General features: G+C 45.6%; 1 protein-coding gene across 3 annotated transcripts in view; it reads left to right on the forward strand.

Moving 5' to 3' along the window:
* The first annotated feature begins 214 nt into the window (after nucleotides 1-214).
* Nucleotides 215-18,071, forward strand: part of LOC139409589 (tumor protein 63-like) — a 119,723-nt gene continuing 101,866 nt past the window's right edge. For 2 of the 3 annotated variants that reach the window (XM_071154974.1, XM_071154976.1), the window contains exon 1: nucleotides 215-432. In XM_071154974.1, coding sequence (XP_071011075.1) covers nucleotides 377-432 — 56 coding nt within the window. In that variant the 5' untranslated portion in view covers nucleotides 215-376. The remainder of the gene's footprint in view (nucleotides 433-18,071) is intronic. The other variant, XM_071154975.1, reaches the window with a different exon arrangement.

Below are 18,071 nucleotides of genomic sequence, written 5' to 3' on the forward strand. Positions count from 1 at the left end.
AATCTGGTGTAAATGTCAGACTAAGGCACGAGGGAGGGAGGGGGTGAGGAGGGGTGTTTTGCTTGATATATATATCCTAGAAACTGAGGGAGAGTGATACCCCTGTCCAGCTGCTTCTGGGGATTGGTCAGTGAGCTGGCACAAGCCCCGCCTCTTCGCTGATGAGCCAAAGAAAAAAATACAAAAAAATCTGAACATCCTCCAGACGTTCTTCACTGCTGTGCACTTGACCCTCCCGGTACTTTAAACCCCAGTCCCTGGATTCATTTATTCTATTTATTCAACTAGTCCATGTGCGATCACTAATACATGTGTTTATGTGATCTACCGACAGCATTGAAGAGTTGAAACAAGAAAAAAAAGAGAACAGTTTCAAATGAATTGTCCATACTCCACAGCTGTGGGGTACTGCCCTGAGCTCCCCTTTCATCGGTAAGTAGCTAGCTAACAACTGGTGTGCTGTGAGTGTTGTGTTAGAATAGCATTTAGCCACGTAACTATCAAAAGACCCGGACCACTTGAACTTCACATAACGGACATAGTAATGGACCGTTGTAAGCATGAAACACTGGGCTATCCACATGGGAGTATTAATCTAAGGCAACCATCTATTGGGTGGCAGGGGTAGCTTAGTGGTTAGAGCATTGGGCCAGTGACCGAAAGGTTGCTAGATCGAATCCCTGAGCTCTGACAAGGTAAAAATCTGTTGTTCTGCCCCTGAAGAAGGCAGTTAACCGGCTGTTCCTAGAGTGTCATTGAAAATAAGAATTTGTTCTTAACTGACTTGCCTAGTTAAATAAAAGGTTCAACTAAATCACTTGGCGTTGTGGCCCTTGGCACTTTTGACATTATGGATGTATGGTTTCCCCTCTCTAGTGACTGGCTCAGTGTTCACATGAAACATTGTGCTATCCACAAGAGAGTAATAATCTATGGAAACACTCTGTTTTGGCATCATTGCTCTTCACCATCGAAGCCAACCGTTTATATACAATTTATAATATTTCCAGATAGAGGAGAAAGAAAGTAGACGTCTCAGAAAGAGTCTCAGTTGCTGGGTCAGAGACACTTGGTTTGGTTGACTCGACCAGGGATAGGAGATCTGTTGCTGGGTCAGAGATAGTTGGATTGTCGAACCAGACCAGGGATAGGGAGTCTGTTGCTGGGTCAGGGATGGTTCTCCGTCTGGGGTGTCTGTAGGCGCAAACAGACGTTGAAACAGTTGTGTCTGGACGTTCAGCTGCCAGCCCGGTCTGGTCTGATATTTATAGGTGTGGCGTATGAATGGCAACAATGTCACCACAGATTACAAGAGCAGAGTGCAAGGCAGAGTCTAGACTGAAGGCAGAGTCTAGAGTGAAGACAGAGTCTAGACTGAAGGCAGAGTCTAGAGTGAAGGTAGAGTCTAGAGTGAAGGTAGAGTCTAGAGTGAAGGCAGAGTCTAGAGTGAAGGCAGAGTCTAGACTGAAGGCAGAGTCTAGACTGAAGGCAGAGTCTAGACTGAAGGCAGAGTCTAGACTGAAGGCAGAGTCTAGAGTGAAGATAGAGTCTAGAGTGAAGGCAGAGTCTAGAGTGAAGGTAGAGTCTAGACTGAAGGCAGACTCTAGAGTGAAGGTAGAGTCTAGAGTGAAGGCAGAGTCTAGAGTGAAGGCAGAGTCTAGAGTGAAGGTAGAGTCTAGAGTGAAGGCAGAGTCTAGAGTGAAGGCAGAGTCTAGAGTGAAGGCAGAGTCTAGAGTGAAGGTAGAGTCTAGAGTGAAGGCAGAGTCTAGAGTGAAGGCAGAGTCTAGAGTGAAGACAGAGTCTAGAGTGAAGGCAGAGTCTAGACTGAAGGCAGAGTCTAGAGTGAAGGCAGAGTCTAGAGTGAAGGTAGTCTAGAGTGAAGGTAGAGTCTAGAGTGAAGGTAGAGTCTAGAGTGATGTAGAGGGGTCTCGGATGGTTGAGGGGCAGGACTTTGGTGAAATGGTGGGGGGATCCTGGATGGTTGGTGGCCTGGCCGTCGGGAGCTTGGGCTGGTGATCGAGAGGTCGCTGGTTCGGGTCCCTGATTTGACTTGGTGGGAGATCTGTCGATGTGCCCTTGGGCAGGGTGCTTGACCCTTGTTGCTCCCGTGGGTCTCTCTGGATGGGGAGCGTCTGCTAGATGACTGAACGTAATGTGCATGTTGAGGGGCTTCACTGCAGGTAGATTGTATGTTTAAAAATGTAATGAAAAATTAAATTAAATAAAAAATATGACAGCTAAAAGTCTACGGAGAGTCACGCAGTATTCAAATCCTCTCCTCCAACTGGAATGTTGCTTTTCCAAGAAGCCTGTTCTGAGTGTTGATAACAAAAGAAAAGGTCAACCAAATAACCGACACGTTTCACACTTAATTGAACTTAAAATGTTGCATATAATGTATAACAATTAAATGTAACATCTGGTATTATTTAAACAGTGTTATGTTCTATTTAAAGGTGGTTCAAGTGTTTACTCGTAGACAGACAGGTGAGATGTAAGAGGAGCAGTATGGTAAGCTGTTGGTTTAAACTCACAGCCTGACCTTTAACCTTAAACCTTTTGAGACAGTTTACAAACACAGCCTCTACCTTATGTGTATTGAGAAGCATTACTATAGCTGTATGAGGGCTTTGGCCGGAGAAAACAGAAAACTCACTCTAATATAGCTAAAGGTACCACTAAGATTTTGTCAGATTCTGACTGATAAACAAACAATAACCTTGAAAGGTGAATGGATAAAAAGCTTTCTCTAAATGTCAATGCACATGAAATCCTGCTACGCCCTCAGATGAAACATCAAACATTCAAAGCATCAATACAGGAATAGGATTGACTCCTACTACACCAGTTCTGACGTTCATCGGATGTGGCAGGTCTTGAAAACTACTATGGACTACAAAGGGAGACCCAGTGACGCGAGCCGACCAGACGAGCTAAATACCTTTTATGCTCGCTTTGAGGCAAGGAATACTGAAAAATGCATGAGAGTGCAAGCTGTTCCTGACGACTGTGTGATCGCGCTCTCCGTAGCCGATGTGAGAAAGACCTTTAAACAGGTCAACATTCACAAAGCCGCGGGGCCAGATGGATTACCTGGACTTGTACTCAAAGCACGGATCAACAGGCAAGTGTCTTCACTAATATTTTCAATCTCTCCCTGACCAAGTATGTAATACCTCCATTTTCAAGCAGACCACCATAGTCTCTGTGCCCAAGAAAGCGAAGGCAACCTTCCTAAATGATTACCGCCCCGTAGCACTCACGTTGGTAGCCATGAAGTGCTTTGAAAGACCGGTCATGGCTCACACCAACAGCATCCCCCCAGATAACCTGAACCCACTCCAATTGGCACACTACCCCAACAGGTCCACAGATGACGCAATCTCAATCACACTCCACACTGCCCTTTCCCACATGGACAAAAGGAACACCTATGTGAGAATGCTGTTCATTGACGACAGCTCAGCGTTCAACACCGTAGTGCCATCAAAGCTCATCACTAAGCTAAGGTCCCTGGGACTAAACACCTCCCTCTGCAACTGGATCCTGGACTTCCTGACAGGCCGCCCCCAGGTGATAAGAGTAGGCAACACCTCATTTCCCCTTTTTGATACAGTCTTTATACTGGGGCCCCTCAGGGGTGTGTGCTTAGTCCCCTCCTGTATTCCCTGTTCACCCACGACTGCGTGGCCAAGCACGACTCCAACACCTTCATTAAGTTTGTTGACGACACAACAGTGTCTGATATCCGACAACAAAGAAAAAGCCTATAGGGAGGAGGTCAGAGTCCTGGCAGTGTGGTGCCAGGAAAACAACCTCTCCCTCAATGTGAGCAAGACAAAGGAGCTGATCGTGGACTACAGGAAAAGGAGGGCCGAACAGGCCCCAATCGGCGGGGCTGTAGTGGAGCGGGTTGAGAGTTTCAAGTTCATCGTTTTCCACATCACCAACAAACTTTCAGGGTCCAAACATACCAAGACAGTTGTGAAGAGGGCACAACAAAACCTATTCCCCCTCAGGAGACTGAAAAGATTTGGCATTGGTCCCCAGATACTCAAAAAGTTCTACAGCTGCACCATCGAGAGCATCCTAACCGGTTGCATCGCCGCCTGGTATGGCAACTGCTCGGCATCTGACCTTATGCGCTACAGAGGGTAGTGCGTACGGCCCAATACATCACTGGGGCCAAGTTTCCTGCCATCCAGGATCTCTATACTAGGCGGTGTCAGTGGAAGGCCCAAGAAATTGTCAAAGACTCCAGTCACCAAAGTCATAGACTGCTCTCTCTGCTACCGCACGGCAAGCGGTACCGGAGCACCAAGTCTAGGTCCAAAGGGCTTCTTACCAGCTTCTACCCCCAAGCCATAAGACTGCTGAACAAATAATAAAATGGCCACCTAGACCATTTACCTTGACCCCCCCCCCCCCCTTTGTTTTTACACTGCTGCTACTTAATGTTTGTTATTGAGGCATAGTCACTTTACCCCTACATGTACAAATGACCTCGACTAACCTGTACCCTCCACATTGACTCGGTACCGGTACCTCCTGTATATAGCCTCGTTATTGTTATGTCATTTTATTTTGTTACTTTTTATTTTCATTTATTCTCTACTTGAGTTTATTTCGTAAATATTTTCTTAACTCCATTCCTTGAACTGCATTGTTGGTTAAGGGCTTGTAAAGTAGTCAATTCACGGCAAGGTGTTGTATTCGGTGCATGTGAAAAATAAAATGTGATTTGATTTGAAGAACCACATTACATTTGTTTGTGAAAGTTGGAAAACTATACCATCCATTTACACTGAGTGCACAAAACATTACGAAACACTGTTCTAATATCGAGTTGCATCCCCTCCTCCTTCTTTTGCTCTCAGAACAGCTTCTGTTCGTCGGGTCACGGACCCTACAAGGTGTCGAAAGCGTTCCACAGGGATGCCGGCCCCCATGTCGACTCCAATGCTTCCCACAGTTGTGTCAAGTTGGCTGTGGATCCTCTGGGTGGTGGAACATTCTTGATACACACAAGAAACTATAAAAAAAAAACAGTTAGTCTATGTCGTGGGAAGAGCAGGTGTTCCTAATGTTCTGTCCTCTCGGTGTACGTGTATTATAAGACATGTGAGGAAACCTTCTTCTCATCAAGGTAGTACGTTTTGGACTGAGATGCTCATTTACACGTTTTATTTGTATTTTTTACCATTCCACTTCCTGGTTTGAGACCCAAAATGGCCACAATAAAAACATGCATCGGAGAACAGGAGACCTCTTCCAGCAGTCTATTGTTGAGCAGTCGTGTCCCTCTTCCAGCCTGGTTGACGGATGAGAGAGAGAGGAGGAGGGGGGAGATGACTGATGAGAGGGAGAGGGAGAGGGGGGGTGGATGAGGGATGAAAGGGAGGAGGGAGAGGAGGGCTGACAGACGAGAGGGTGAAGAGCTTGAGGTCTTTAAAGGTGTGATTAATGATGACACAGGAGAAGACCCCAGATCGGCTGGTCTGTTTGTTTTGATTGCATATTCATCGGTGGATGTGGCCGACCTAGTACGAGACAATAGTTCCAGCTCTGTTTAGTGGTGACCTCTGAACTCTGGCCTAGTACCCAGTCTTCAGTCTGGGCTGCTGAGGGGCCGTGAGGGGGCCCGGAGGCTGGAGGGGCCCCAGCCTGTCTGTCTGCCTGCCTGTCTTTAGGTGGGGGGCTGGAGGGGCCAGGCCTGTCTTGTTTGTCTGTCTATAGGTGGGGGGCTGAAGGGGACCAGCCTGTCTATCTGTCTGTAGGTGCATGCTGAACAGCCTTCCCCTCAGGGCAGAAAGAATAAATAACTCTCTAAGTAACAAGACATCAGTCACGGGGATAAACTCTTTTCTAAACCCCCAACAACAGGCTAGCTAACCGCAGACCCAACTCTATCTGTCTACACAGGGCCCAGCCTGTCTATCTGTCTACACAGGGCCCAGCCTGTCTATCTGTCTACACAGGGCCCAGCCTGTCTGTCTGTCTACACAGGGCCCAGCCTGTCTGTATGTCTACACAGGGCCCAGCCTGTCTGTCTGTCTACACAGGGCCCAGCCTGTCTATCTGTCTACACAGGGCCCAGCCTGTCTATCTGTCTACACAGGGCCCAGCCTGTCTGTATGTCTACACAGGGCACAGCCTGTCTATCTGTCTACACAGGGCCCAGCCTGTCTGTATGTCTACACAGGGCCCAGCATGTCTATATGTCTACACAGGGCCCAGCATGTCTATCTGTCTACACAGGGCCCAGCCTGTCTGTATGTCTACACAGGGCCCAGCCTGTCTGTATGTCTACACAGGGCCCAGCCTGTCTATCTGTCTACACAGGGCCCAGCCTGTCTGTATGTCTACACAGGGCCCAGCCTGTCTGTATCTCTACACAGGGCCCAGCCTGTCTATCTGTCTACACAGGAACCAGCCTGTCTGTATGTCTACACAGGGCCCAGCCTGTCTGTATGTCTACACAGGGCCCAGCCTGTCTGTATGTCTACACAGGGCCCAGCCTGTCTATATGTCTACACAGGGCCCAGCATGTCTATCTGTCTACACAGGGCCCAGCCTGTCTGTATGTCTGCACAGGGCCCAGCCTGTCTGTATGTCTACACAGGGCCCAGCCTGTCTATCTGTCTACACAGGGCCCAGCCTGTCTGTATGCCTACACAGGGCCCAGCCTGTCTGTATGTCTACACAGGGCCCAGCCTGTCTATCTGTCTACACAGGAACCAGCCTGTCTGTCTGTCTACACAGGGCCCAGCCTGTCTGTATGTCTACACAGGGCCCAGCCTGTCTATATGTCTACACAGGGCCCAGCCTGTCTATCTGTCTACACAGGGCCCAGCCTGTCTGTATGTCTACACAGGGCCCAGCCTGTCTATCTGTCTACACAGGGCCCAGCCTGTCTATCTGTCTACACAGGGCCCAGCCTGTCTATATGTCTACACAGGGCCAAGCCTGTCTATATGTCTACACAGGGCCCAGCCTGTCTATATGTCTACACAGGGCCCAGCCTGTCTGTATGTCTACACAGGGCCCAGCCTGTCTATCTGTCTACACAGGGCCCAGCCTGTCTATCTGTCTACACAGGGCCCAGCCTGTCTATATGTCTACACAGGGCCAAGCCTGTCTATATGTCTACACAGGGCCCAGCCTGTCTATATGTCTACACAGGGCCCAGCCTGTCTATATGTCTACACAGGGCCCAGCCTGTCTGTATGTCTACACAGGGCCCAGCCTGTCTATCTGTCTACACAGGGCCCAGCCTGTCTATCTGTCTACACAGGGCCCAGCCTGTCTATCTGTCTACACAGGGCCCAGCCTGTCTACATGTCTACACAGGGCCCAGCCTGTCTATATGTCTACACAGGGCCCAGCCTGTCTGTATGTCTACACAGGGCCCAGCCTGTCTATCTGTCTACACAGGGCCCAGCCTGTCTATCTGTCTACACAGGGCCCAGCCTGTCTATCTGTCTACACAGGGCCCAGCCTGTCTGTATGTCTACACAGGGCCCAGCCTGTCTATCTGTCTACACAGGGCCCAGCCTGTCTATCTGTCTACACAGGGCCCAGCCTGTCTATATGTCTACACAGGGCCCAGCCTGTCTATCTGTCTATACAGGGCCCAGCCTGTCTATCTGTCTACACAGGGCCCAGCCTGTCTATATGTCTACACAGGGCCCAGCCTGTCTATCTGTCTACACAGGGCCCAGCCTGTCTATCTGTCTACACAGGGCCCAGCCTGTCTATCTGTCTACACAGGGCCCAGCCTGTCTGTATGTCTACACAGGGCCCAGCCTGTCTGTCTGTCTACACAGGGCCCAGCCTGTCTATCTGTCTACACAGGGCCCAGTCTGTCTTTCTGTCTACACAGGGCCCAGCCTGTCTGTATGTTTACACAGGGCGCAGCCTGTCTATCTGTCTACACAGGGCCCAGCCTGTCTTAATGTCTACACAGGGCCCAGCCTGTCTATATGTCTACACAGGGCCCAGCATGTCTATCTGTCTACACAGGGCCCAGCCTGTCTGTATGTCTACACAGGGCCCAGCCTGTCTGTATGTCTACACAGGGCCCAGCCTGTCTATCTGTCTACACAGGGCCCAGCCTGTCTATATGTCTACACAGGGCCCAGCCTGTCTATCTGTCTACACAGGGCCCAGCCTGTCTATCTGTCTACACAGGGCCCAGCCTGTCTGTCTGTCTACACAGGGCCCAGCCTGTCTGTATGTCTACACAGGGCCCAGCCTGTCTGTCTGTCTACACAGGGCCCTGCCTGTCTATCTGTCTACACAGGGCCCAGCCTGTCTGTCTGTCTACACAGGGCCCAGCCTGTCTGTATGTCTACACAGGGCCCAGCCTGTCTGTCTGTCTACACAGGGCCCAGCCTGTCTATTTGTCTACACAGGGCGCAGCCTGTCTATCTGTCTACACAGGGCCCAATAGTGAAAATAGGGGAAACAACATATATATATATTTGAATCTTTATAGTGAATGGTACTTGCTATTCTATATCCTCCCTGACCACACTGCATGCCCCCCCCCCCCCCCCCCACTGCAATCAAGAACCTGGGATGCATCCCAATTTTCACCCTACTCCCTGTATAGTGCAATACTTTTGACCCCAGCCCTATGGGTCCTGGTCTAAAGTAGTGCACTACCCCTATGGGCCCTGGTCTAAAGTAGTGCACTACCCCTATGGGCCCTGGTGTAAAGCAGTGCACTACCCCTATGAGCCCTGGTCTAAAGTAGTGCACTACCCCTATGGACCCTGGTCTAAAGTAGTGCACTACCCCTATGGGCCCTGGTCTAAAGTAGTGCACGACAAACAGTCAAATTAGGCTGCTCTTTGGGACAACGCTCTCACTATAAACCTGCTGTTATTTGTTTGTGTAGCAGTAAATCAACAGCCTTTACATGGCTCACATTTAGAAACGTCTGGGTTGCCTATTGACATGAGTAGTTTGGACTGGGAGCACGATGTTAGTTGCTCCTGGAGGGCTTGTGTGTGGATGTGAAGGGTTGCGTGTCTGGCAGCCTACTACCACTGGGTGCTGGTTAAGGTTATTTAGGTTGCTGGTTGGTTGGTTCCCACTTCTATGTCTAAATCCTAATTTGCACCTTATATAGTTCATCATTTATTTTACCAGCCCTGTGACCTACGTCCATGTTCTTCAATAAACCTCCATCTCGTTCAAGGCTGTGTGATGTCATATTCCAGACTGTCCACTGATTTCTCCAGTCTCAGAGACTTATATCCTTAACAGTCTCTACATCCATGTTCTCCAGTCTCAGAGACTTATATCCTTAACAGTCTCTACATCCATGTTCTCCAGTCTCAGAGACTTATATCCTTAACAGTCTCTACATCCATGTTCTCCAGTCTCAGAGACTTATATCCTTAACAGTCTCTACATCCATGTTCTCCAGTCTCAGAGACTTATATCCTTAACAGTCTCTACATCCATGTTCTCCAGTCTCAGAGACTTCAATCCTTAACAGTCTCTACATCCATGTTCTCCAGTCTCAGAGACTTCAATTCTTAACAGTCTCTACATACGTGTTCTCCAGTCTCAGAGACTTATATCCTTAACAGTCTCTACATCCATGTTCTCCAGTCTCAGAGATTTCAATCCTTAACAGTCTCTACATCCATGTTCTCCAGTCTCAGAGACTTCAATCCTTAACAGTCTCTACATCCATGTTCTCCAGTCTCAGAGACTTCAATCCTTAACCGTCTCTACATCCATGTTCTCCAGTCTCAGAGACTTATATCCTTAACAGTCTCTACATCCATGTTCTCCAGTCTCAGAGACTTATATCCTTAACAGTCTCTACATCCATGTTCTCCAGTCTCAGAGACTTCAATCCTTAACCGTCTCTACATCCATGTTCTCCAGTCTCAGAGACTTCAATCCTTAACAGTCTCTACATCCATGTTCTCCAGTCTCAGAGACTTCAACCCTTAACAGTCTCTACATCCATGTTCTCCAGTCTCAGAGACTTCAATCCTTAACAGTCTCTACATCCATGTTCTCCAGTCTCAGAGGCCTTTTACTGCAGTGGGCTAAATCAGGGTCACACAGAGTGTTTATTGGTAGTCTTAAACAAATCTACTTTGAAACAAAAAACACCTACACACACACATGGTTATGGACTTTAAAAAAGATGACACCTGTACCGTGTTAGATATAGAGTTGAAATGTATAAACGAGTTTGCATCCTAATATTACACTTTATATACAGTACAGTCAAAAGTTTGGACACCCACTCATTCAAGGGTTTTTCTTTATTTTTACTATTTTCTACATTGTGGAATAATAGTGAAGACACAAAAACAATTAAATGACACATATGGAATCATGTAGTAACCAAAATGTGTTTAATAAATCAAAATATATTTTATTTGAGATTCTTCATAGTAGCCACCCTTTGCCTTGATGACAGCTTTGTTCACTCTTGTTATTCTCTCAACCAGCTTTATGAGGTCACCTGGAATGCATTTTAATTAACAGGTGTGCCTTGTTAAAAGTTAATTTGCGGAATTTCTTTCCTTCTTATTAATGCGTTTGAGCCAATCAGTTGCGTTGTTACAAGGTATGGGGGGTATACAGATGATAGTCTTTTACCAAATGGGCTAAGTCCATATTATGGCAAGAACAACTCAAATAATCAAAGAGAAACGACAGTCCATCAGTTTCTTCAAGTGCAGTCACAAACACCATCAAGCGCTATGAAGAAACTGGCTCTCATGAGGGCCGCCACAGGAAAGGAAGACCCAGAGTTACCTCGGCTGCAGAGAATAAGTTCATTAGAGTTAACTGCAACTCAGATTGCAGCCCAAATAAATGATTTACTGAGTTCAAGTAAAAGACACATCTCAACGTCAACTGTTCAGAGGAGACTGTGTGAATCAGGTCTTCATGATTGAATAGCTGCAAAGAAACCACTACTGAAGGACACCAATAAGAAGAAGAGATTTGAATTTGCCAAGAAACACGAGCAATGGACATTAGACCGGTGGAAATCTGTCCATTGGTCTGTTGAGTCTAAATTTGAGATTTTTGGTTCCAACCGCAGTGTCTTTGTGAGACGCAGAGTAGGTGATCGGATTACCTCTGCATGTGTGGTTTCCACCGAGAAGCATGGAGGAGGAGGTGTGATGGTGTGGGGCTGCTTTGCTGGTGATTTATTTAGAAATCAAGGCACACTTAACCGGCATGGCTACCACAGCATTCTGCAGCGATACGCCATCCCATCTGGTTTGTGCTTAGTGGGACTACCATTTGTTTTTCAACAGGACAATGACCCAAAACCCACCTCCAGGCTGTGTAAGGGCTATTTGACCAAAGAGAGTGATGGAGTGTTGCATCAGATGACTTGACCTCCACAATCCCCCGACCTCAACCCAATTGAGATGGTTTGGGATGAGTTGGACCGCAGAGTGAAGGAAAAGCAGCCAACAAGTGCTGAGCAAATGTGGGAACTCCTTCAAGACTGTTGGAAAAGCATTCTTCATGAAGCTGGTTCAGCGAAGGCCAAGCGTGTGCAAAGCTGTCATCAAGGCAAATGGTGGCTACTTAGAAGAATCTAAAATATAGATCATAATGTAGCCCATATCAACAGTCTCTATAGATCACCATGTAGCCTATATCAACAGTCTCTATAGATCATCATGTAGCCTCCATCAACAGTCTCTATAGATCATCATGTAGCCTATATCAACAGTCTCTATAGATCATCATGTAGCCTCCATCAACAGTCTCTATAGATCATCATGTAGCCTACATCAACATTCTCTATAGATGTAGCCTACATCAACAGTCTCTATAGATCATCATGTAGCCTACATCAACAGTCTCTATAGATCATCATGTAGCCTCCATCAACAGTCTCTATAGATCATCATGTAGCCTACATCAACAGTCTCTATAGATCACCATGTAGTCTACATCAACAGTCTCTATAGATGTAGCCTACATCAACAGTCTCTATAGATCATCATGTAGCCTACATCAACAGTCTCTATAGATCATCATGTAGCCTCCATCAACAGTCTCTATAGATCATCATGTAGCCTACATCAACAGTCTCTATAGATCACCATGTAGCCTACATCAACAGTCTCTATAGATGTAGCCTACATCAACAGTCTCTATAGATGTAGCCTCCATCAACAGTCTCTATAGATGTAGCCTACATCAACAGTCTCTATAGATCATCATGTAGCCTACATCAACAGTCTCTATAGATGTAGCCTACATCAACAGTCTCTATAGATCATCATGTAGCCTACATCAACAGTCTCTATAGATCACCATGTAGCCTATATCAACAGTCTCTATAGATCATCATGTAGCCTATATCAACAGTTTCTATAGATGTAGCCTACATCAACAGTCTCTATAGATCAGCATGTAGCCTACATCAACAGCGTATACTGCAGACATATTTCCTCCACAACACAAGAGACTGAGAACTAACGATTCTCTGTGTAAAATACAACAGGATTTCGTTTTCTTCTGTACACAATAGGTAAGTGTTAAAGTGAGGAGGATTGGATGAGAACACTGAGTGACAACTGACCTGCTAGCTAGTGTTTGGAAAATGCGCATCACCCATCTTAAGTGCCAAACGGCACCATATTCCCTATGTAGTGCACTACTTTTGTGAAGAGCGCATAGAGCTCTGGTCACTGCATAGGGAATAGGGTGCTATTTGGGAGCCGTTTCCCAGTGTGTCTCCCTCTGCCAAATCACTATGTCTGTGGAGCGTAAAGTACACTGTTGGTTTTCTACCTTATGACAGGCTTGGCAACACCTTGTTGTCATAGTAATGCAGCTGGAGCAGTACATTCACCCTGCCTTGCACAGCACCACACCTCTTTAGCGCATAAGGAGGGGGATAATTCATTGGCCAAGCCCAGGTTTTTGGGGAAAGGGAGACGTATTTGATTGGCCAAGCCCAGGTTTTTGGGGAAAGGGAGAGGTATTTGATTGGCCAAGCCCAGGTTCTGGGGAAAGGGAGAGGTATTTCAAGGCCAGGTTTTTGGGAAAGGGAGAGGTATTTGATTGGCCAAGCCCATTTTCTGGGGAAAGGGAGAGGTATGTGTAGCTGTAAACACAGTAAACGTTGAGCCTTTAGGAAATGAGAATAGATAGAAGCCCTTTCTCATCAGTCCTGACTCAGACCTGTAGTCTTGACTCAGACCTGTAGACTGAAGTAACGGGCTGAATGGATAGACAGCAGGATTGGCAGTTCATTTTAACTGGATAAAGAATAGGGATAGGCCTAGATGCTGGATGAGGTTCCTGTGTGTCGCAACATCATTGCACTGGCACACCTAATTAAAGGGGGTGATTTACAGGAAGTGGCCTGTTTTATTTTATTTTTTGTCAAATTCTTAGACTAGCTACTGCGTAAATAAACAACGTAAGGACCTGCATAAAACTGACTTGTCAATAAATCCAACAAACCATACTACAGTATGGTATGTATGTGAAATCAATAATATTGTTTGAATGTACAGGAGGGAACTGAATAAGACTAAAGATTATTGATACATGTCTAGATTCCTCAAAGCCTTCTGTAGTTCAACCCCGTCGCTCTAGTTTCAAACCCCAAATCCCCCACACACACACAAACACACACACAAATAGAAACACACACACAAATAGAAACACACACACGAATAGAAACACACACACAAATAGAAACACACACACGAATAGAAACACACACACACACACAGTAGATTGTGTGTCCTGCTTAGAGTACAGTATGATAGCCCTGTTCAGATTATGTTCTTCATTAGAAATGCCTGACTGTGTTGTTGAATAGGCATTCATATCTTCTCCCCCTACACATAACGGAATGTTGGGGAATTCCACCCCCCCCCCCCCCCGACACACACACACACACACACACACACACGCACACACACAAAGCCCCCCGTCAAGCTCCCGTACAGCTGTACACATACCAGACGCTGTGAATCTCAGCCAGCCAGTGCTGTGGTATCATATAGACCATGGGGGGATTTCCGACAGGCTGTGTGCTAGGCCTCACACACACACACGCACACGCACACACACGCACGCACACACACACACACACACACACACACACACACACACACACACACGCACACGCGCGCGCGCACACGCACACGCACACACACTTCAGCAGTGTATGCTGCCACTTCAGTAGTGAACAATGGGACTCTCTCTGACCCTCAGCTGCTGCAGCCTGGTGTGGGTTTACAGACAGGGGGAAGGGGGAGCAGGTTGACTCTCTGTTGACTTTCTCTGTCTACCAGCCTTCCCTGTGCTCCACATCTCCCCTATACTGCTGCCTCAGTGTTTATTTAATAAGGGGCATAAAAGGAGAAGTACTGATAGTTATGATAGTTAGTGATGATAAGGCTTGGACCATATACCGTTTATACCACATACCATTTATACCATATACCATTTATACCATATACCGTTTATACCATATACCGTTTATACCACATACCGTTTATACCATATACCATTTATACCATATACCGTTTATACCATATACCATTTATACCATATACCGTTTATACCATATACCGTTTATACCATATACCGTTTATACCGTTTATACCATATACCGTTTATACCATATACCGTTTATACCACATACCGTTTATACCACATACCGTTTATACCATATACCATTTATACCATATACCGTTTATACCATATACCATTTATACCATATACCGTTTATACCATATACCGTTTATACCATATACCGTTTATACCGTTTATACCATATACCGTTTATACCATATACCGTTTATACCACATACCGTTTATACCATATACCGTTTATACCATATACCGTTAATACCATATACCGTTTATACCATATACCATTTATACCATATACCGTTTATACCATATACCGTTTATACCATATACCGTTTATACCGTTAATACCATATACCGTTTATACCATATACCGTTTATACCATATACCGTTTATACCACATACCGTTTATACCATATACCGTTTATACCATATACCGTTTATACCATATACCGTTTATACCACATACCGTTTATACCACATACCGTTTATACCATATACCATATACCGTTTATACCATATACCATTTATACCATATACCGTTTATACCATATACCGTTTATACCATATACCGTTTATACCATATACCGTTTATACCACATACCATTTATACCATATACCATATACCGTTTATACCATATACCGTTTATACCATATACCGTTTATACCATATACCGTTTATACCACATACCATTTATACCACATACCGTTTATACCATATACCGTTTATACCATATACCGTTTATACCATATACCGTTTATACCATATACCGGGGTATTTCTAAATACTGACGGTATGATTTTCAATACCGTAAAACAAACGATGGTGGCTGCAGTGATACTATCTAGAGTAGTGATACTATGCCACTCATTTTTGCATGTGGATGGTAACAATTGAATAACATGAGAAAAAAAAAAGAAACCTGCACACTGCTCTTTAATTTATGCCAGCAGCATACCACCCTGCATACCACCCTACATACCACCCTGCATACCACCCTGCATACCACCCTGCATACCACCCTGCATACCACCCTATACACCACCCTACATACCACCCTGCATACCACCCTACATACCACCCTACATACCACCCTGCATACCACCCTACATACCACCCTGCATACCACCCTGCATACCACCCTACATACCACCCTGCATACCACCCTGCATACCACCCTACATACCACCCTGCATACCACCCTACATACCACTGCTGGCTTGCTTCTGAAGCTAAGCAGGGTTGGTCCTGGTCAGTTCCTGGATGGGAGACCAGATGCTGCTGGAAGTAGTGTTGTACTTCCAGCAGGAGGCACTCTTTCCTCTGGTCTAAAAAAATATCTCAATGCCCCAGGGCAGTGATTGGGGACACTGCCCTGTGTAGGGTGCCGTCTTTCGGATGGGACGTTAAACGGGACTCTCTGAGGTCATTAAAGATCCCATGGCACTTATCGTAAGAGTAGGGGTGTTAACCCCCGGTGTCCTGGCTAAATTCCCAATGGCCCTCAAACCATCACGGTCACCTAATAATCCCCAGTTTACAATTGGCTCATTCATCCCCCTCCTCCCCCCTGTAACTATTCCCCAGGTTGTTGCTGCAAATGAGAACGTGTTCTCAGTCAACTTACCTGGTAAAATAACGGATAAATAAATAGGATTTAGCTTATTAAAGAGCAGTGATACTATCTAGAGCAGTGATACTATCCAGAGCAGTGATACTATCTAGAGCAGTGATACTATCCAGAGCAGTGATACTATCCAGAGTAGTGATACTATCCAGAGCAGTGATACTATCTAGAGCAGTGATACTATCTAGAGCAGTGATACTATCCAGAGCAGTGATACTATCTAGAGCAGTGATACTATCTAGAGCAGTGATACTATCCAGAGCAGTGATACTATCTAGAGCAGTGATACTATCTAGAGCAGTGATACTATCCAGAGCAGTGATAATATCTAGAGTAGTGATACTATCCAGAGCAGTGATACTATCCAGAGCAGTGATACTATCAGAGTAGTGATACTATCCAGAGCAGTGATACTATCATAGTGATACTATCCAGAGTAGAGATACTATCAGAGTAGTGATACTAGTAGTGATACTATCTAGAGCAGTGATACTATCCAGAGCAGTGATACTAGTCAGAGCAGGGATACTATCAGAGTAGAGATACTATCAGAGTAGTGATACTATCCAGAGCAGTGATACTAGTAGTGATACTATCCAGAGCAGTGATACTATCCAGAGTAGTGATACTATCCAGAGCAGTGATACTAGTAGTGATACTATCAGAGTAGTGATACTATCCAGAGCAGTGATACTATCAGAGTAGTGATACTATCCAGAGTACAGGAAGTACCAGTACCAGATCAATATGGAGCAAAATACAGGAAGTACCAGATCAATGTGGCGCTATATACAGGGAGTACCAGATCAATGTGGAGCTATATACAGGGCGTACCAAATCAATGTGGCGCTATATACAGGAAGTACCAGTACCAGATCAATGTGGTGCTATATACAGGGAGTACCAGTACCAGATCAATATGGAGCTATATACAGGAAGTACCAGATCAATGTGGAGCTATATACAGGGAGTACCAGATCAATGTGGAGCTATATACAGGAAGTACAAGATCAATGTGGAGCTATATACAGGGAGTACCAGATCAATGTGGATATACATACAGGAAGTACCAGTTTAATATGGAGCTATATACAGGACGTTTCGATCGATGTGGAGCTATATACAGGAAGTACCAGTACCAGATCAATGTGGAGCTATATACAGGAAGTACAAGATCAATGTGGAGCTATATACATGGAGTACCAGATCAATGTGGAGCTATATACAGGAAGTACCTGTACCAGATCAATGTGGAAAAATATACAGGAAGTACCAGATCAATGTGGAGCTATATACAGGAAGTACCAGTACAAGATCAATGTGGAGCTATATACAGGGAGTACCAGATCAATGTGGATATACATACAGGAAGTACCAGTTTAATATGGAGCTATATACAGGACGTTTCGATCGATGTGGAGCTATATACAGGAAGTACCAGTACCAGATCAATGTGGAGCTATATACAGGAAGTACAAGATCAATGTGGAGCTATATACATGGAGTACCAGATCAATGTGGAGCTATATACAGGAAGTACAAGATCAATGTGGAGCTATATACATGGAGTACCAGATCAATGTGGAGCTATATACAGGAAGTACCTGTACCAGATCAATGTGGAAAAATATACAGGAAGTACCAGATCAATGTGGAGCTATATACAGGAAGTACCAGTACAAGATCAATGTGGAGCTATATACAGGGAGTACCAGATCAATGTGGATATACATACAGGAAGTACCAGTTTAATATGGAGCTATATACAGGACGTTTCGATCGATGTGGAGCTATATACAGGAAGTACCAGTACCAGA

Source organism: Oncorhynchus clarkii, chromosome 5 (assembly GCF_045791955.1).
Source record: "Oncorhynchus clarkii lewisi isolate Uvic-CL-2024 chromosome 5, UVic_Ocla_1.0, whole genome shotgun sequence".
NCBI classification, from domain to species: Eukaryota; Metazoa; Chordata; class Actinopteri; order Salmoniformes; family Salmonidae; genus Oncorhynchus; species Oncorhynchus clarkii.